The sequence below is a fragment of the Neodiprion lecontei genome, chromosome 1 (genome assembly GCF_021901455.1).
Source record: "Neodiprion lecontei isolate iyNeoLeco1 chromosome 1, iyNeoLeco1.1, whole genome shotgun sequence".
Taxonomy (NCBI): Eukaryota; Metazoa; Arthropoda; class Insecta; order Hymenoptera; family Diprionidae; genus Neodiprion; species Neodiprion lecontei.
The window spans coordinates 9,181,765-9,200,943 of record NC_060260.1 but is presented as its reverse complement, the minus strand read 5'-3'; the positions used below and the strand labels follow the sequence as shown (position 1 = coordinate 9,200,943).

Sequence of the window (19,179 nt, the reverse complement as noted above, 5' to 3'; positions counted from 1 at the left end):
TGGTTACCGTGCGCAGTGCATTTAAGTTCAAATCGACACGAACAAGACTGGAAAGGTTCGAGAACGCGTTCACTCCTAATCGAGCTATGTTGTTCCTGCTCAGATCCAGTACTTCGAGCTCCGTTAGCCCAGATAGATGTGTTTGCTTAATTTCCTAAAAATCATATTGAATTTAATTCAATGCTTCTTCCTTGTTATTGATAGTGTATTTTTCAACTCAGGTAAAACGTTTTTTATCGAAGGGTTTCTGAAATACTGTCAACGAACAATTGCCAGGATAGAACAGAGTACATTTTCTATGATCACTGAATTATAAGAATTGAAAAATTGTTTCTGGCTAAAAACTTTATATTATTTAGAAAAAATGTCAAAATAGGGAAAACAAAATCTGCCAAGACTTTCCTCGGAGATTATAATCGGACAATTGTTTTCCAGCTAACAAAAATCTAGTGTTTGTAAATTACTTAACAATCTATTACGAAAGATGTTTCCACCAAAGTATTACATACGTATAATATACCGAAGTAAATCAGTTATATACATTGAAAAAAAGACTTACACTGATCAAATTGTTGGACAGGTTTAAGAAAGTCAAAGCGTACAAATGCCTGAGAGCAACGGTGGGGAATTCCTTGAAGTAATTTATGGATAGGTCGAGTTGCGCCAAATTGAAGGCTCCTGAAAGGGTCATTCATTACGTAGAGAGATACATTTTTCAACAGATACTACTTACGATGTAACAATTGAACTGTAATTGAAATAAATGCAAATGTGAAACAACGGGATCGAGTCTATCACTCCAGTTCGCATACAACGGTTCATCCCAACGATATGTAAGTCAAGTGCAATGATGAATATACATAGTCGTGAAAATAAACGTGGGAAAATCTTATATTGTAACGGTGAGAAATTCTCGTGGATGCTTGGGTGAGGTCAGGTAGACCACAGTCTGGTATAGTATAGTAATCTGCACTTGAAAGTACGACGATATAAACTATATTGCACAATGTGGAAGAAAATTCTCAGGGTTAACTATTCTCATCGAGGTCATCGCAGCCGAGTCACTGCACTATTTTCATTCAATCTATATAGGTACCCATTTTCCTTGATTTAACATTGGCACACCTCGGGGCGGGAAACGCGCCATATAACAGGTTTCGCAAAGTTTTCTCCTAAACGGCAAAGGACATCGCCGTTGACAAGTTTTTAGCCCATTTTGCTACTTTGTCGAAGAGTCCATTCGTAGCCTTGTATAGGAACATTTCTACGGTGGGAAAAGAAAATTTATTTCCACGAGACTCGGTGTAAGGGTGTAGTTAAAAGTTGTTTAAATTAGGCTTCAAACACGGATACTCACTTTGGAACCTTGGCCAAAATGATTTGGTACTCGATAATTGATTTATAATAACATTGCGACAATACACGGATTACATGGCCAAAGTGCGAGTTGAATTTGTTTCAGCGCATCAAAGTACCTAATTAAAGTCGTCTTGTTTTCACGAAACAAATATATATATAAATGATTCTGAAGCTACGCTAATTTCAGCCTAATTATGCAACGATTTAATTAGCAACAGATTTCGCTCCAGTGTTTGGTAATCCTTTTTGTTCTACTCCAAGGTTTGAATAATATACACTTGTTGCTATACATGCGATTTTGGGAAGTGGATTAATTTTGCGGCACAGCGAGTTACACTTTTCATTAGAGCCCTGATTGTTTTACGAATAACATACGAAGCACGTTCCGGGGAACTTTCTAAACACCTACATTTAAGCAGAAATTCAAGAATCATTGTATATTATCATAATAATAACCGTGCATTGTGACCCGTGAAATACTGTTACTTACCGTTAAAAACGTCGCTGTTGAAACGCGTTAAATCGTTGTGGGAAACGTTGAGAGAAACGAGATTTCCTAGAGCGACAAAAGCTTCGTCATCCATATGCGAAATGCTGTTCCAACTGAGGTCCAACGCTTCTAGAGATTTGCTGATGCCAGTGAAGGTGTCACGCATCACGGATCCTGGATGGAAAAAGAATTTAAAAAAATTGATGCTTATCTTCGCAACGTCCGACTTTGCTAATTATCCAATTAGTTTTCCTGCCAGTCAATTAATTTACCGATGTTATTGCGAGACAGGGACAGTAATTTGATGGCCTCCGGTCCTTTCAGCGACGCGGCAGGCACCGAAGTCAAATTATTTCCATCCAAGTAGAGCTCTTCGAGTTTCCAGCATCCCTTAAAAATGCCTTCCTCGATGCTGCGCAGCCCGTTCTGACCAAGATCGAGAACTCTGAGTTCCCTCATCTCGTGAAACTCGTTGCTCGAAAATATCGGGTTCAAATTGTCACCGAGTAAATTCCCGGCTAATCTAAGCTCCTGGAGACGGCTTTGAGATTGCAAAAGCCGGTCCATAAGTTTGGTTATCGAATTTTCGGACAAGTCCAATTTTTCCACCGGCAATCCAACGCTCAGAAGATCCTCCGGCAGAGTTTTGTAGCCGACGGTTTTTTGGCTGAACGATACTATCGGCTGTTGTTTCAACCCCTCGATCACGTCCCGGGTGAATATCACACCGTCGCAATTCATCGCTATTGCCCGTTGGTGACTCGGCGACAAGGAACATTTGCAAGGCAGCGAAAGGTCTCTTTTTAATTCCACGCAAGGTCGCCATTCCTGACCGTACGATGTCGACGAAAAGATTTGCAAGAAAACCGCGATTACGATCAGCAATTCATTCGGCGTCGTCCGGCGTCTGTAAACAGCGAAAAGACAAGATTGAGCATTTGCAAGAAGTGTGTACAATTTTGTAAGATCATAATTTTTATACGGTTGAGTCGTACGAATAACGACTTTTTTTAGCACAAAATTTTTAAGGTTCAATTTTCTTTTCCGGAATACTTTGTAAAGTTCTTCTTCGTTATAAAAAGACTTCGCATTTGTGTTGTAAAAGTCGATGAAAGTTCTCATCTTTCGCACACTTTTAAACGATAAAAAAGCTAATTGTCTAAACGTAGGATTATACGAAGCTATGAGAATAGATCCCGTAAGTTTCACAAATGTGTAATTAATCTGCACTCTGCAGTGTAGAAAGAGAAACCGCTAAGTTGATATCGGAACTATAACTCTTGCATATAGTGGAATGTGAATATGTATGATTAGTGTTAATGTCAAGGGGACATTGACGTTCGCAAGTACGCGCAACGAGTAAAATGATATACGAGAAGCTATCGTATCATAAACCGTATGTGCGTACATTCATATCGCATAGACTATCGAGGAAATGAACTGAATACCACAGCATAAACACCAGGTTCAGCATCCTGCCTTTCTAAAGACGGTATAATACCATTCATACCTACGTCTATAATGTACGTGTTATACGTAGATGCTGATTTGATCCAAACGCCGCTTTTCCTGTGCTGCGATTTCGGAACAATATTGACGCGAAACAAGAGGCTAAAAGTAAAATGACCTTACTATTATTATTAATATTCAGAATAATTGATGTCTCGATTTTTACGCATCTTACGCCACGATTCAATTCAAATACAACGGCTGTTGCCGATTGTTTTTAAGTACGCTAGATGAAAAATGATCACACTTTATTGTCACCGGTAAATCGATTGAGAAAAATTTTGACGAAATTTCTTTTATTCCTAAGACAGATGTTTTTTTTTTGCTCAGATAGGTTCGATCCTGGTAAAAAATTTAGTTAAAAAATTGACCAACGTTTGACATTGAATTTTTACAGGAATCGGGCCATTCTGCTGCGACTATCATGAATGGCCAATGACCGCAATGAACTGGAATGAGTTCCGTAATCAGAGAGCACGAACATTCAATCATAATATGGCCTACTATAAAAGAGAGTCAAGTCGTACCGGTTCCCTTGAATAATAATTCGCACGAATAAAATTGTTTAAAATGTAAAACGAAACAGTATGTTTCCTGAATTAATTAGCGGACGCTCATTACGTATATTGCGAAAAAGAGGCGAACAAAATATAAAACTGCGTGTAAAGTCGAAGCGATGATCAGTTATACGTCTAATATATACATATATAGATATAGACGCGTGTACAGCGTGCGTGACGTAAATGCAAAGCGTGAAACATGCTCCTCGGGACTAACAACAATTTAGAAATCTTTTTCCTTAATTGCCTAACTCTTAGTGCAGCTGCTAATCCTTGAGTTCACAGAGGTTCTGAATTACTCAGGTAAAGCGTAAGTAGTAAACTAATACTGATTTTCACGAAAGAAAACAGATGACGAAACTCTCCAATATGGGTTGTATAAAAATTTGATCACGATTCTAAATCACCGATCAATCGGCAAGTCTCTCGTTAGACTAATTGCCTAATTTAGGTATCCAGAATGACTCGCGCCAAATTTTTAAGCTTGTAACTACGTCGTTTCATTTTAACGCCGTTACATAAATGCGTATAGACGCATAATTTCTTTTCGTTAATGTTTTTATTTTGTTTTTCGAGTTACGCTATTGATCGAGATTGCTCATTATTTTATCAGTCATTTTACTTTCACTTTGTCAATGTTGTCGCGTATCAAACTAATTATGGACAATGCGTCTAGAATATTTCGTACCGGTAATTAACAATTGTTTAATACTGTAACATGGTCGTTTGCCAACGGCAGTTATCTTGGTTACGCGAAATGGCCTGCGTGAAAGTTGACGTCTTTTAATGTTACGCGTGTCGGTCTCAACTCACATCAGCTGCGTTACACAGATTCTCTCGGCGAAACCACGTGCGTAGAGTTATGTACCAATATTTTAATGTGTTGCAGTAAAATATTTCTGCAAAACAAACTCAAAACCCTCATGATTTTCGGTTACGTTACTCGCGTTACATGGAATACTTATAACAGTCTCGATGGAAATTGAATTGTATGAGAAGTTGTACAACGAAGGTAGTTACAAAAATTTGCCGTTTTGCCGTTTTGCTTTCCTATGGCGTCCCATTTCTAAACTTCGATTTGACACGTGTGACAAGTTACGTTAAAAGATAATTGCAGTGGTAACGGAGAGATTCGTTTGGAAAATTCATTCAACCATAGAAAATTTATTGCTTAAAACTTGACCGCATGAATTAGTTACGAGGTTTCTAAGTAACACGTATTTATAACCGACTGTCAGGAAGACAATTTTGCTCATGTGTACGTTCAATGATGACTGATGACTATTTTTGTCTAATTGTAAGATACATCCCTGAAACTGTTCGACATGAATTTAGCACTCAAAATCTTAACAATGTTTGATATTGCCGATCACAAAAGAAAACTAATATAGTAAAAATATGATGAAAGCTTCATTTTCTTCTCAAGATCGTCCAAATATTTTTCCACGTTTCCATTAGTATTTTTACGAACCACTTCACCCACTTCAAACTATGGATGAAGATATACTTGAACGTTTTAAATAATTCCTCACTGCTTATTATTTAGAAAAACATCGTGCCCGGTTTAATTAAATTACATTGTATTATCTGTTTCCGCGAGTGCTAGCTTAAAAAATGACAGAGAAAAGTGAGATGAAAAGAAAAAGAGAGTATACAAAAAAAAAAAAAAAGAAAAGAGGGTTACCCGGAATATTACGGGCGTGTCACGCATTAAAATTTTCACCGCTTTCCATTTGTGAGTGCTGTGCATAATTGAGGCATCTTTACTCCGTACTTACACCTATACTATACCAAATTGTGGTATATACATGCAATCATTTGAATGAATAATAATCGTTCAAGTCACCGTGAAAGTCCGACGATGATTGTGATCACGATGATGATACAGATTATTCCTGCGTGAGAACGAATGAACGTTACGAAACCTTTAAAACAATAATCAACGGTGTATTTTTATCACTTATTTTTATTGTTATCACATTTACTATTATTGTTTATATTCTGTATGCAATAAATAGTTGCAGAAAAATTCTCCGTGAGTTGAAATTCTTTCACACCTGACCGCGACCGCTGCAGGCATTAAGAATCAGAACCCATCCGCACGCACTTGAAGGCACTGAGGAATTTTAATTCTTCCCATATCTGTGAGGCCTGCGATACTCGCTGGGCTCTTGGGCAAAACCCAAGGACCTTTTACCAGCGACAAGATAGACGCAACAACACGCGGTCACTGCAAAATTCCTAAGTTATTCTTCATCGTCATCTCGATGTAAGCGTTAAAATGATCGATGAATAATACGCGGAGCCGTTTTTCTGCAGTATTTCCATTTTCACGTTGCAGCAAAATACTGAGACTTGCTTTTCAAACTGTTGGCGTGTCGCACAGATTTGTACAAATTTCAGAATTCGTCATATTTTTCAGAGCTTGGACATCATTTTATACCTGGCCTCAAGGTGTGACGCATGAGGAATAAATTCCGCTCATCTCTGGTCTGTGTACGAAAATAATTATGACGGCATATAAAAACTAGCCAGCTTGTTCGCGTTTATGTATAATGAGCGTAAAATCGCACATTGTTGCAATAATTGCTGGCGTAAATTGCATTGGGCATAAATTGTGTTCGGAAATAATTGTTTTTACATGAAATTCAAGACAGACGTGAGAGTACGTCTTGTTTTATTCATGATTGCAAAATGAGCCTGTCGTGTGATTTGGATAATTGATTAGATTTTATTTTCTTGCTAAGCAAAAGACAAGTCTTCAGTATAGGTATAAGTATGGTACGTAATAGTTGAATGAAATAATTTCGTACAGAGATACTATTTACCGATTTTGTGTTCGTACATATTATTTCAGAGACAAGTATTCGGTCAAAGATTTTTTATACGAACAAAAATATTAGATTTCAGTCATTCCGATAAGACTAATAAACATCATAGATCCGCTTCGGAAAAAGGCGCATGGACGTAGAAGATACATTTTGAATTACATGGAAAGATTTCTTATTGCTAGTTGATGGGTCAGTTACGAAATTGATTGACCTAAAAACATGATTCACAAAACACTCATTCTGCGCTTGGCATAATATTATAATATATTGTTTGTTATTCGGGAGTCTGTGAAATCCTTGTGTAATCCAAAATAAAAGAAAGTCTCACCGGGACTGCTGAAATTTTGTGTTTTCGTTTGTAACACGATTAATGGATGGCCTTAATACCGAGAACAAATATTGAAAGATGAATACGAATACCGGTATACACGGATATCCTCTGCAGACTATCGAAAACAGGTCAACGCCGCCTTTTCAGAATCAATGAATATTCAAAAAGCAAATGACATAGGTATAATGTACACACCTAACGATCACAGACGTACACAAGTATACTCACGCCATGGCTGTTGAAGCCGAGACAAACTAATCTGAGAAGGTTTCGAGGTCAATCTCTGATCTCCGCAGCATTCGTCCGAATAAAGGAATCCAACTTAGACTCTCGGCCCACTTGGTCCAGTCGTCAGTTCCGAGATCGGCGGAAACTTTTTCATCCGAACGACGCACAGAGATTGATCTCACGAGTTTAAGACACTGTAAAGTCGGCGCACTTGTTGTTTCTCCAAGAACCGGTCAGCCGATTTTCGCGGTCGTTTTACGCGGGTGAAAATGACCGTCAGAGGAAATTAAAACTAATTACGATGACGGCGACGATGATCGAGGGCGGAGGCTGGCTGCAGCGACCATTGACCACCGGGAGAGTGATCGGTTCGATTGTGAGAAGAGTGTTTTTCGGCCTATCTCTTTTTCCTCTCCTCGCCTCTTTCACGACGTTGCCTCCTCGTAACGGGGAATCTGGTATCGAAGAGCTGCTCGAGGAGATTACGGTATAGGGAGATTGAGGAGGAGGAGGAAGAAGAGGAGGATCGGTGAGAACGCGAGAGAACGGGACGCGAAACTAACCAACCAGGTATTATCCGCCGTACTTGAGTCAAGTCTGGAGCTGGCAAGTGGGAAACTTGTGAGCTCGCAATTGCCTTTCACCGAGTATTATAATGTCCTCGCGATACTCGCGGTGCAGGTTCCTGCAGGTACTCGGCCTCTCCGGTGATCGGTATTGAAAACCGGGAGAAATTGCTCTTCGAACGGTTTCTTGATGCGCCGGATCTTTTCTTTTTTTTACCCGTTCGGACTTCTCGGTGCTTTCATTTTGGTTTTTGCCGTATAAATTTATAAGCCCAACAACGCGTGCATGATCGGTAACCGGTATTTCTATACCCTCGTCCAAATATAGGTATGCATAGGTACGTCCTGCGGTATGTAACCACAGGTCAAAATAACTGGGTCTCAGTCAGTTAATTTGCCTTGGGTTACGTATACCAACATCTAAAAATTCATTTGAGAAGAAAAAATTTCTCACGGACTTGTCTGATATCTTCGTCCGATGTTGTTCATGTCGGGCCGAAATCTAGTCAGGATCACTAGAGAGTTTGAACTGTATTACGCGTTTGTTGCAATTGTTTTCATGTTAAAACCTAGTTTTCGTACCCCTAAAATCTGCTCAAATAACTAGATTAAGTTAAAACGTGAAATCCAGCTTTACATACTCATTTTCGTACAGGTATGGGAGAAAAATTAAAAAAGATGTGACAAATGAGACGAAAACCGCCAAAGTTCGTCGCAAAAAACTTGAGTAGTTTGTATACTTTTGAGTGTGAATTATCATTTTAATAATAATATGTTTCACTCGAGATGCAGAGCTGATGTTAAAAAAATATTCCGAGCATGCCGAATTTTTATTCAATTATAATTCCTTCTGCTCTTTCCTAGTGTTTTCGATTGCAAGATTTTAGTAAAATTAAGACACAAGTGTATAAAATTTGACATCAGGATGTAATATAGATATGACACCACGTTAATAATCGAAGCGTCGTGACTGATTGAAAGTAAAATTTCAACCATAAATGTGATACATTGAAAGTCGCGAGAGTTTGAATTTCATGCACGCCGCGCCAAAGCAAAGATTTGGTCTGCCTGCGCTTTTCGTTGAATGATATCATAAAAATATTAGCGTTTCCTATAATTTCGACTAAAAAATATCATATTGGGATTCTTGTTACAAAACGTTTCTTAATGATAATATAGTTCGCTATTCCACAGACAAAATTGAGGTATTGAAATTATTACACAATTGTATATCATCCGGGTAATATTATTATTAGGGTTTACCGGAAAACTGCTGAACTTCCTAATAAAATAGTATCGACTGTCGGGAATACATATTTTCAAACTCGAAATTCCTAATAGTGAACATAGAGATTGCCTCAGGTGTATAATAAAGCGGACAATCAAGTGATAGTACAGGTGAAAAAATACCCAGATTATTTTGAAATTTATTTTTCTATTACTTTTGTGTTAATCATTGCCTAAGTTTTACCGGGTTTTGTCGCCACATGGACTCAAGTATTAATAACAATCGTGCATTTTTTAATTTTAAATAAATATGTGCAAATACTATTTTTATGTAAAAAACTATCAGTTTGCCGATAAAATTGCACTGTCTTTAAATAAGTCCCGAAAATTTAACGCAAATCAAAGCATGGAAAATTGATTTCCTGTATCAGTCCTCTTTTTGCTGGGGATGAAAATATTCGAAGATTCGAAAGAAAAGAAAAATAATGTTTTCTCCAAGTCTCCAGCAACTGCTTTGTGTAATTGAAAAATTTACAATCTTCAGTGTTAGTTTGAAATATTCTTGTACGTAAAAATGTCAATAATGTGGTTAAAACCTGTCTGTTCCTTGAGAATAAAAGCAAAATCGTCGTAATTATACGACCATAAAAAATGAAGAATAAAAATGTACTCCGCGAAATCTTTGTACGGTTCTGAAATTCTAAGTACGGATCATTTTCACTTACAAAGTATGACCTGTTGCCACCAGAGGGTTGGCAACACTGGTCAATGCTTCTAGTGTGCTTCCTACACATCCTCCACCAACATACAATGGGAGGTTATGATTAATTGATTAGTCAATCTGCTGTCATTGAGCTGTCAAATGATGATAATATAAGAACTTTAGACGTAAAATGTAATAACTGTTATTACCGCCTATCGGAATACTGAGAAATTTATCTATTCTAGAGCCAATATGGACAAATTTGTAAAGTAAAATTCGATTTTTGATATAATGTGATACGTTTTTCAGTACCTAACGCCGCAATGAATATTAGCAGACGAAGACAACCCCTTCATCTATCGGTTTCGGTTATTACTCGTATAAATTATTACTGAAGAAGCTCATTTACAAACAGCTCATTTACAGACATTCTTAATCCGTGTGGAGATTAACATTCTTAACCCATTTCAAAATGTCTGCTATGTTGACTGCGGATTGGTTTCCCCTCGGAAGGGACAAGTACTTTAGGTATGCTCATTTAATCCCTTAATTTTACTCTGCTATTTTATACTTGATAACTCGACACATTATATTAATTTCAGGAAATTCGAATTGTACCCTGTATCATTTCACCAGGAAGTAAGTAATCAGAATTTTATTGCTGCTGCACCGTACGGCGGTCCTATTGCAGTCACACGAGACCCGAATAAACTTGTCAAGGTACAAGGCGCAAACAAGCCAATCATCTCTATCTACTCGTCATCTGGGAAATTGATGGCACCGTTGCAAGTAAGTTAAAAAACAGTTATTCATTCCTATTTTGTATCGCTTTGTTTGCTACACCCAATTCAACGAATAGCTGTGCCCAAATCTAAAAAATCTTAACCCTGTAGTAGAATCTGAAATCTTTGATTATCTATGGCAAGCTATTGTCTTTTCATTTGTTGTACAAATAAGGAACTCAATGTGTGCAACAGATACAAATAAATAAATTCATAATGTGCTTCGTTAACTTGGAAAGATCGATGTGATTTTGTTTTTACTCTACCTAAGATAATTAAACTACTATATGTTTTGCAATAATTATAGTATTTGTGATTCGATATAACCATGTATTCAAAATTTAACGATTGTTTGATTAACTCATTTAACTTTTTTCAGTGGAACAGTGGTCAACTTGTTTTGCTTGGCTGGTCGCATCAAGAAGAACTGCTCTGTGTGCAAGACGACGGAATGGTTTTAATCTACGACATGTTTGGCACTTACCAACATGCATTCGGCATGGGAAATGTATGTAGTTGCAAATGGGGAGCCATTTTAGTACTGATGAATATTACACCACCTTCGGGCCATTTTGCATCATTATTATCATTTTAGGAAGCCAAGGAAACTAAAGTCGTCGCAGCAAAATATTTTCCAACTGTTAATGGTACAGGAGTCGCTGTTCTAACATCTACAAATCGAATTTTCTTGGTTAACAATGTGTCCGAGCCTAAAGTTAGACAGGTTGCTGAAATTCCAAGTTAGTATGCTTGTATTCTCTTATAAAATGTGTGAAATCCTGATAACAAATATTGAGAATATTTTACTTGACAATTGATGTGAAACTATATATTGATGAAGCAATTTCACAGCTACTGTTACATTCCTTAAATTCTTTCAAATGAAAATATTTTTTGAAATTTATCATGCCGTACAAGTTTTATAGAAGTTGATATTCAAATTTAATTCTGTTGTGTGTGTTATTCGTAGAAACTGGGGGGTCGATTGATTGCTGGTGTATTGTTCCGACTGAAAGAGATAGCCATATAGTAGCCGCTAATCAAGAAGGAATTTATCAGATTCAACATATGTACCAAAAACCATCTCCGATTCCCTTTGTGAGTATTTTTGTATCTATGAAATCAGCTCATCTCATTCCACAGATTGATTCTTGTGTATATTATTATTATATTGCGATTTTCAAGTCTACAAAAGTCTGTGAATATCTGTTGAAACAGACCCATTGAAGCGACGGGGTCGCAGTCTGCAGCAACGACAGCATTCGTCTGTAATGCTCAACTCAGATAAAAATTGTACATATGGTGGCACAAGCGGTTTCCATGTGACTTGGAAGGGTGGGACTGTATCAGCAAATATTCATGTTATAAGCGCATCGATACAAAGAACTCTGAAGAAAAAAAGGCCAGCTATGCATCTCTGACGGCGTTGAAATAATGATACATAATCTCTTTCAGAGTACGTATTTCACTAACAACGTCAACAATATTATAAGGATGGCTGTATCGGGAAATAACCGGCACATTGCTCTTTATTCGGACACTGGCTGTCTGTACCTTGGTTCAGTGGATCTGAAGAAAAAGTACTGCGAATGCTTCACCAATATCACCGATCCGCTTTCTGATATCGCTTGGTATTTACAACATCATTAGTCACTTGGTTAAAAGAAAGAGTTGGAAATAAATTTGCTTGTTAAATTTTTCATTATTTCTGTAGGTGTGGTACAGAGGCAGTAGTTTGCTGTTGGAACAGTGTTCTCATGGTAGTGGGAAGAACAGGGGAAACAATTATGTACACATACGATGGACCAGTTCACCTCATTACCGAAATTGACGGCGTTCGCGTTCTGTCAAGTTCGTCCCATGAAATGATACAGAAGGTTCCAAACGTTGTGCAAAAAATATTCCGCATAAATTCAACCGATTCCGCGTCTTACTTACTCGAGGCATCTAAGCAATTTCAAAAAAGGTCTCACAAAGCCGACAGTTATATTGATCTTGTCAAAGAAAAACTCGACACAGCTATTCAAGATTGTATCGAAGCTGCCAGCTATGAATTTGACTTCGAGACACAGAAGCTTCTTATGCGGGTAATAAGGGCTTTTGGTTTCTACTGAAATTGTTTTGCATTTAAGAAAACTTATTACATTTATTCTAAACATGAAACCTTTTTTTAGGCTGCTAAATTCGGAAAAGGTTTCAGTAGAAGTACTAATCCTGATGTTTACGTCACTATGTGTCGTCAGCTAAGGGTTTTGAATGCTGTTCGTCATCACACTATAGGAATTCCATTGACATACACACAGTATCCTTTTTTCAGCTGATGTACAAGTTTCATCTTTTTCTCACACGAAAAATAGATGTGCATTATAATGTGACCTTGACAAAGTCAGATTACAGGTTCTCTCTAGTCAAGTATTGCTCCATCGGCTGGTTGCCAGGAGGCATTATTATCTGAGTATACAAATCGCTCGTCACCTTCAATTACCGGAAGTGGATGGGGAGAGTAGAATACTGGCTCACTGGGCATGCTACAAGGTAAACAATTTGTAAAATGAATCAAACATAATAATTCTTTTGCACTGGATTCTTAGCGTTCTTACCGGGTTCGGAAATTCATTGGATAAAATTTATGTGTCAGGTAAAACAAACGCAACTTGACAAAGAACAGATCGCAGAAGAAATAGCTGATAAATTGGGTTATGCTCCAGGTGTTTCCTACAGTGAGATAGCTATCGTGGCAGCAAATTGTGGCAGAAAACAATTAGCTATAAAAGTGAGATATTTCATTTTCAAATAGAAAATGTGTTGATATGTACTTGTCCTTTACATACCAGTATTAACTGTGGTTCGTTTCCACATGCTGTAGCTTATCGACTATGAACCTAGAGCGCAATTGCAAGTACCCTTGTTACTGAGATTAGGCGAAGAACGCGCAGCCCTTTACAAAGCTGTAGAAAGTGGAAATACAGATTTAGTTTACACAGTAATTTTTCATTTACGAGAGAACATGCCACTAGCTGACTTCCAGGTAAGATGTATAACAAAAACTCTAAGATTCAGCACTCAAAGTTCGTAATATTTGTCGTCGATTTTTGAATAATTAATAATGGACCTATTGATTTTAACTTTAGAGGTTCATCATGCGTTCTCCACTGGCAATGGCACTGTACATAAAATATTGTCAAGGTCACAACAGAGAAACATTGCGCGATATTTATAGTCAAGACGATGATTTTCACTCTCAAGCATTATGGTTTATCAGAGAGGGCTATCAGCAAAAGGTTTGTAATTATAAAAATAAATCGTTTTACAAACTGACGTAGAAACTAAAGTTCAATCAGCAATAAATAAATGAATTATAAACCATTTTGCAGAATTCTTTGTCAAGAGATACGTTCTTACAGTCCGCTCACGAAAACTTTAAACTAGCTCGAAATGACTTGAATGCAGCACTCACAGAGGAACAAATAAAGCTCTTACGTTATCAAAGGTCCTTGGCAGATACATTGCATCAGCCAGTGGTGGGAAAACCTTTACACGATACTGTCAAGCTTCTACTTTTGCAAAACGAAATTAAACTTGCGGACAAGCTTCGTTCGGAATACAAATTACCTGATAAACGGTAATCATCGGTCATTCACGGCAAAATTGCTTTCTTTGTGCAATTAGAGAGATGAAAATTAGCTAAGACACTTGTCTCCCAACAAAAAACATTGATTGAATTAATATTCTCTCGATTATTTGCAGGTATTGGTGGTTGAGAATTCAATGCCTAGCGGAAAATGGCTTATGGATGGAATTGGAAAAATTTTCGAAAAGTAAAAAATCGCCCATTGGTTACGAGGTGAGATTATCATAAAACTGTACGAATTCTCATGCGATTATCTAACTTTATTTTCATTTACAGCCGTTCATAGAAGAATGTTTGAAATATAAAAAAAATGATGAGGCAAAAAAATACTTGCCTAGGGTAAGAGAGGAGTTGAAAGTAAAATACTTTGCCAAAGTAGGGTAAGTACCGTTCCCATTTATTCGTTACGAAAATTATTTATGTAAACGCGAAATAATATCTGTATTTACGAATGCAACTTCTCATTGACTTTATATAGAATGCTTTTGGAAGCGGCCCAGATAGCATTAGAACAGAAGGACCAATTAGCGTTGGAATTTGTAGTGGCTCAATGTGGGCCTGCAGATAAACACGTAGCAGAAAAAATTAATGCCATGAAAGCCAGTCTTTGAAACGGAAAATAAATGGTAATCGATATTTCTAAAATTTTGTAGTCTTGAAGACAACATCATAATAGCATAATAATAAAAATATTTTTACAGAATTTTTTCAACCTTACTGTCAGTACTGTAAGGGAACTGTTGCATAATAAATAGTATAAATAAAGATTAGCTCTACAATATGTAACAAATTATACTGACGATTTGAATAATCTTGTCGCAAAAATTGTATAAAAAAAGGTGTCATAATACCACAATTTCTTTATGCAGTATAAAAATTGACTACTATCATTTTATAGTGACATGTTACTTTAAACCATCAACTCCTCCCACTACGATCAGCAATAAATTCCTCATGTTTATCAACAATATTTTTCACTATATACATTTCTATTTCCTCTCCAATACGCGACTGTTCTGTCGTAAGTTCAATTACATAGCTGCTTTGTTGAGTTACCAGCGTTACCTTTTGTCTATAATTTTGAAGCATATTAGCAATGACCAACTGAAAAGAAAAGAAATAAATACCGTAAGACCAGGGTATTGCTCTAAATACCTTATCCAAAATTATAGGCACATAGGAATGATACAATCAATTTCATGAGCAACTTGAACAAGTTATCTGTGGTTTTTAGCAAAAATTCTGACTTACTTTGTGTTTATACTTATTGAGAGCCTCTCTGGCCTTATCAATTAATAGATCCTTGTTCGTTTCCAATTTGAAAGATACTACGAAGGCGTTAGGAACCCAGAGGCTCACCAAAGGAGCTAGTATTTTTGGTACCAGTTGAAGAGATATAGTCTGGGGTTTAGTCGAAGCAATTTTATGTACCGACTAAAACAAAGTTAATAAAAGTAAATCCTGCCAATGTCTTAGTTTTATAATTAATTGTTCATACAACTTGTACATTGTACAGATCTACTCAAGTCATAGAAAAAATTTTGCAATAAGTCAAAAAATAAATCAAGTACCATTTCATTAGGTGGAATGTAAAAGTCAGATACTGCGGCTGCCAGGTATAGAATACACTTTTCTTTCAAAGGTGCTAAAATCTGACAAGCAGATCTTAGCAACCAAAGGTATTCATAAACAGTTGTAAAACTCAATTCGAGTAATTTTCCATTTGCTAGCGCAGATTTATATTTTCTCAACACATCTGCTATTTTTGGAATATTTTCCGATGTCACTAGTGTAAATATTAATTACGTATTAGAATGCTAGAAGTCTATTTCTTTTTTAGACTTCTGAAACGGAGTAGTAAAAATTTGTCCACTAGAATATCTTTACCAGTAACAGAAGTTCCATCCTTTGTTTCGATCAAATCGAGCATATTCAAAAATTTTTGTCCAGTGAAATGCCTTGAAAATGGTTGTAAAGATTTTACCCTGAAACCCAATATCGGTCTATACCTTCTTTACATCTTATTCTGTATAAACAAACTTTGTAAATACTTTATAAAAATTTGTCTGACTCTCAAATTTTTCACAATCATTATTTAAAAACAATGAGACCCAATGAAAATCAAATTTAGAATTCATTCGCATGAAGCATATACCTACATACTGCATCTCTGTAAGCTACGAAATTACAAACCAAACAGCTCCAAGCGAATATTGAGGCAAAATCAACAATTCTAACTATAAGCTACGGAACTGAATATTTCAGCCTGTATTAATTAACTAACGATGGGATGCAACAACAGTTCCTAGTGAAAGAAACGTACCTCAGAAAAATAAAGATAAATCATATCTGAAGGAAATTTGAAATTTTAAAGATTGCAACATTGTGATGACGAATTATGACTTTTTGAAAGATTAAATTATACTTTTGTAATGCTATCTCTGTTATGTTTGGATATGTTTTTGTGCGATAAAGAAATGTGGATACCTATGCATAAACACGACAGCATAGCCATGATCGAGGAAATATTCAGTGGAAGCAGAGCCTCTCGTACCTGCGCTGAAGTTATCCACAAAGCGAACGGTATTGTGTTCCAATGGAACAGTTGTTCCGCCACTCTACACCGATAAGAAGTGAATTTTCGTAATAATTAGGGTTTGAGAAATAAACTAAATTTCTTACCGTAACGAGAACAACTCTTGTATCACCGTTCAAATGACGCGCAGTAAAATCTCTCAATAAGTCTTCGTTTTTGCTCAAATTTGCAGGCTGTGGATGAGAGGAGTAAAACTCTTCCCAATTCGAAGCCATTGTCTTTTCTTTTTTTTTTTTTATCAACTTTTGCGCTAGTCTCCTTATTCTCTTTGTGTTATAGTATCTTTGACGACGAATAGTATTTTTTTTTTTCCTTCAAGGGTGATATAAAGAGAGAGGTTGGATGCGTCTGAGGGCACCTAACTTTAAATATTGTCAATCTTTAAATAAAAATTGGAACGAGGTGATTGCTGTAAAAAGAGTTTAACGCGAGTTATGAACTAAAATGTCGAAGGACGAATCACATCAAACGAACTTTGATGGGAAGTGAATGACATTCAAACCGTTCAAAGGACGAACCTAACCTCTAATTGAAACTACGTAACTCAACATTGGTTGAAAAAACTCGGAAAAATCTCTTTGGGGATAATTTCTGAAATAGTTGGTAACATCTAATAACGTCATTACAGGGTAATGGATAAATTCGAGACACTTGAGAATGTATTAATTTTTAAGGACTATATTAAGCTTTGTACATTATAGAATCGGTTGTATTCTCATAAATAATATTTCTAAATACAAATAATTGGACAAATCCGTAATCTGAAAAGATGAAAGACTATATTCGCACGGAGGGAAAAACCACGTCGAATCTTGCATAACAGGGTTAGGTTAGGTTTCGTTGGAGATCAGTCGAATTACGTAAACATTATTTATTTCATTCTTCGAGCTCTAACAACGATCTACGACAGTTTAACCACTCAGTATTTCGGTGCAGGGCACTCGATTTTGCCGCTTGTGTCCAGAGGCGAATAAAACTGTAAAAAAACGAATGAGAAATAAGATAAATTACAGCTGCCTGGACTGGTTAAATCTTCTGCTGCGTACCTTGTGCTGCTTGTCAGCAAACTCGTTCCAAGGCTCAGGGTTCTTGGTCTTGGACCACGAGACTTCGGGGCTGCGGACGGCTAAACGTATAGTGTACAAGAATGCTCCGCCGCATCCAAGGAACGTAAACGCGTACAGGGGAATGAGCTGTGGGAGAAATTATAATCGTGGAAACGGGTATATAGGATATCAAATCCGGTTCATTTCGAACGTGTCGTGTCTCAACTCACGGCGGGGTGTTTCTTCAAACTTGCAATTGTCATCCCCTGCATTCTGGGAGCCATTGTGCACAGAGGTTTTTTGGCGTTACAATTTACAACCGAGCACAATCGTACTTAGCACTGTATTTCCGCAACTCAATCAAAGGGTAGGCTAGTTTTGCCAACTTCTTTCGCAGAAGTGGGGCGGGGTGGGGAGGGGGTCGCCAGGCATACCACTAGCAACGTCTTTCGGTTTACGTTCGAAAACGTTTCACATTTGTTACGTGATTGTGCGCACTAAAATTTTCGAGCGTCGTCTAGCTGTACAGTTAGATATTGTCTGCCCTCTGACTAACCTATAAGAGAGTTTCATACCTACCTAGATGCTTGTGTTTCCGATGGCGTTCTGAAGCCTTACTAAACGAGAGAAATTTTCGGTTCTCTCTTGCAACAATCATTTACGGAAATTGAAATAAGAGAACGTCGATAAGGTGATTTACAATGGAGAATAAAAATTCATATGATGATTGCTTATTCAAATACCCAAAACCAAATTTAAGTATTCCTTGTAAAATCGACTCCTAACAAACAAAGCATTGAGAAATACATCTTGTACAATATTTACCACATTGGCCGAATAGCTGTAGGATATTAACCCGCTCTGCTGAAATCGACACATTGCTGGATCTGGTCCCTCAGAGATGTTTTCGCAGTGTCACAAAACGCTAGGATTGGCTCACTGTCACTAACACTTGTTTTGATGACGCAGGTAATAAGACTAATTAATTTATTATAGAACTTGCCATGAAATTGGAATATTAAATACGTTACTAGTATGAATTAAAGGGAGTTGCACAGACTGCACTCAGCGTTGTTCACTATTTCCAAGCATGTGAGTAAAGAACTGGTTGGTTCGGACATCAGCTGCAGTTTCTTCAATGACGTTTAGTCAAAGTTTAATTAAAAGATATATCACGTTGCACCAGATGATATTTTAATACGTATGTACATACATATGTACATTCCAGAATGAATATACATCTCGCAAGGGTCAAACTCACTGTTTCACAGACGCGAAAAAAACACTACGCGACGCGCACATTTGAACTCATCGGAGTTC

General features: G+C 37.1%; 4 protein-coding genes across 8 annotated transcripts in view; 1 reads left to right on the top strand and 3 right to left on the bottom strand.

Moving 5' to 3' along the window:
* Nucleotides 1–19,179, bottom strand: part of LOC107226290 (protein artichoke) — a 24,303-nt gene extending 5,124 nt beyond the window's left edge. Inside the window, exons 1-5 of one of the 3 annotated variants that reach the window (XM_046746433.1) lie at nucleotides 18,685–19,179; nucleotides 2,122–2,756; nucleotides 1,850–2,023; nucleotides 560–678; nucleotides 8–154 (exon numbers count right to left, since the gene is read on the bottom strand). In XM_046746433.1, coding sequence (XP_046602389.1) covers nucleotides 8–154; nucleotides 560–678; nucleotides 1,850–2,023; nucleotides 2,122–2,590 — 909 coding nt within the window. In that variant the 5' untranslated portion in view covers nucleotides 2,591–2,756; nucleotides 18,685–19,179. Of the gene's footprint in view, nucleotides 1–7; nucleotides 155–559; nucleotides 679–1,849; nucleotides 2,024–2,121; nucleotides 2,762–7,308; nucleotides 7,443–18,684 lie in introns of those variants that run through there. The other 2 variants (XM_046746432.1, XM_015667052.2) reach the window with 2 other exon arrangements.
* Nucleotides 9,879–15,107, top strand: LOC107226292 (vacuolar protein sorting-associated protein 16 homolog). 3 transcript variants are annotated; one of them, XM_046746434.1, is made up of 18 exons: nucleotides 9,879–9,996; nucleotides 10,114–10,332; nucleotides 10,407–10,593; nucleotides 10,966–11,094; nucleotides 11,182–11,326; nucleotides 11,557–11,684; nucleotides 12,042–12,217; nucleotides 12,301–12,673; nucleotides 12,761–12,888; nucleotides 12,977–13,121; nucleotides 13,225–13,359; nucleotides 13,453–13,614; nucleotides 13,718–13,867; nucleotides 13,961–14,208; nucleotides 14,334–14,430; nucleotides 14,494–14,597; nucleotides 14,696–14,843; nucleotides 14,919–15,107. In XM_046746434.1, exons 2-17 carry the CDS (start codon nucleotides 10,277–10,279, stop codon nucleotides 14,826–14,828), a joined length of 2,496 nt encoding a protein of 831 aa, XP_046602390.1. In that variant the 5' UTR covers nucleotides 9,879–9,996; nucleotides 10,114–10,276; the 3' UTR covers nucleotides 14,829–14,843; nucleotides 14,919–15,107. The 3 variants fall into 3 exon arrangements, with proteins under 3 accessions (XP_046602390.1, XP_015522539.2, XP_046602391.1); XM_015667053.2 differs by having other exon boundaries at nucleotides 14,696–15,107; XM_046746435.1 differs by lacking the exon at nucleotides 9,879–9,996 and having other exon boundaries at nucleotides 10,092–10,332; nucleotides 14,696–15,107.
* Nucleotides 14,718–17,360, bottom strand: LOC107226293 (phosphopantothenate--cysteine ligase). Its single transcript, XM_015667054.2, has 6 exons — nucleotides 16,900–17,360; nucleotides 16,705–16,835; nucleotides 16,105–16,202; nucleotides 15,789–16,003; nucleotides 15,469–15,651; nucleotides 14,718–15,321 (listed from the first exon to the last, which is right to left on the bottom strand). Exons 1-6 carry the CDS (start codon nucleotides 17,026–17,028, stop codon nucleotides 15,136–15,138), a joined length of 942 nt encoding a protein of 313 aa, XP_015522540.1. The 5' UTR covers nucleotides 17,029–17,360; the 3' UTR covers nucleotides 14,718–15,135.
* On the bottom strand, nucleotides 17,476–18,267 carry LOC107226294 (cytochrome c oxidase subunit NDUFA4). Its single transcript, XM_015667055.2, has 3 exons — nucleotides 18,090–18,267; nucleotides 17,860–18,006; nucleotides 17,476–17,789 (listed from the first exon to the last, which is right to left on the bottom strand). Exons 1-3 carry the CDS (start codon nucleotides 18,141–18,143, stop codon nucleotides 17,733–17,735), a joined length of 258 nt encoding a protein of 85 aa, XP_015522541.1. The 5' UTR covers nucleotides 18,144–18,267; the 3' UTR covers nucleotides 17,476–17,732.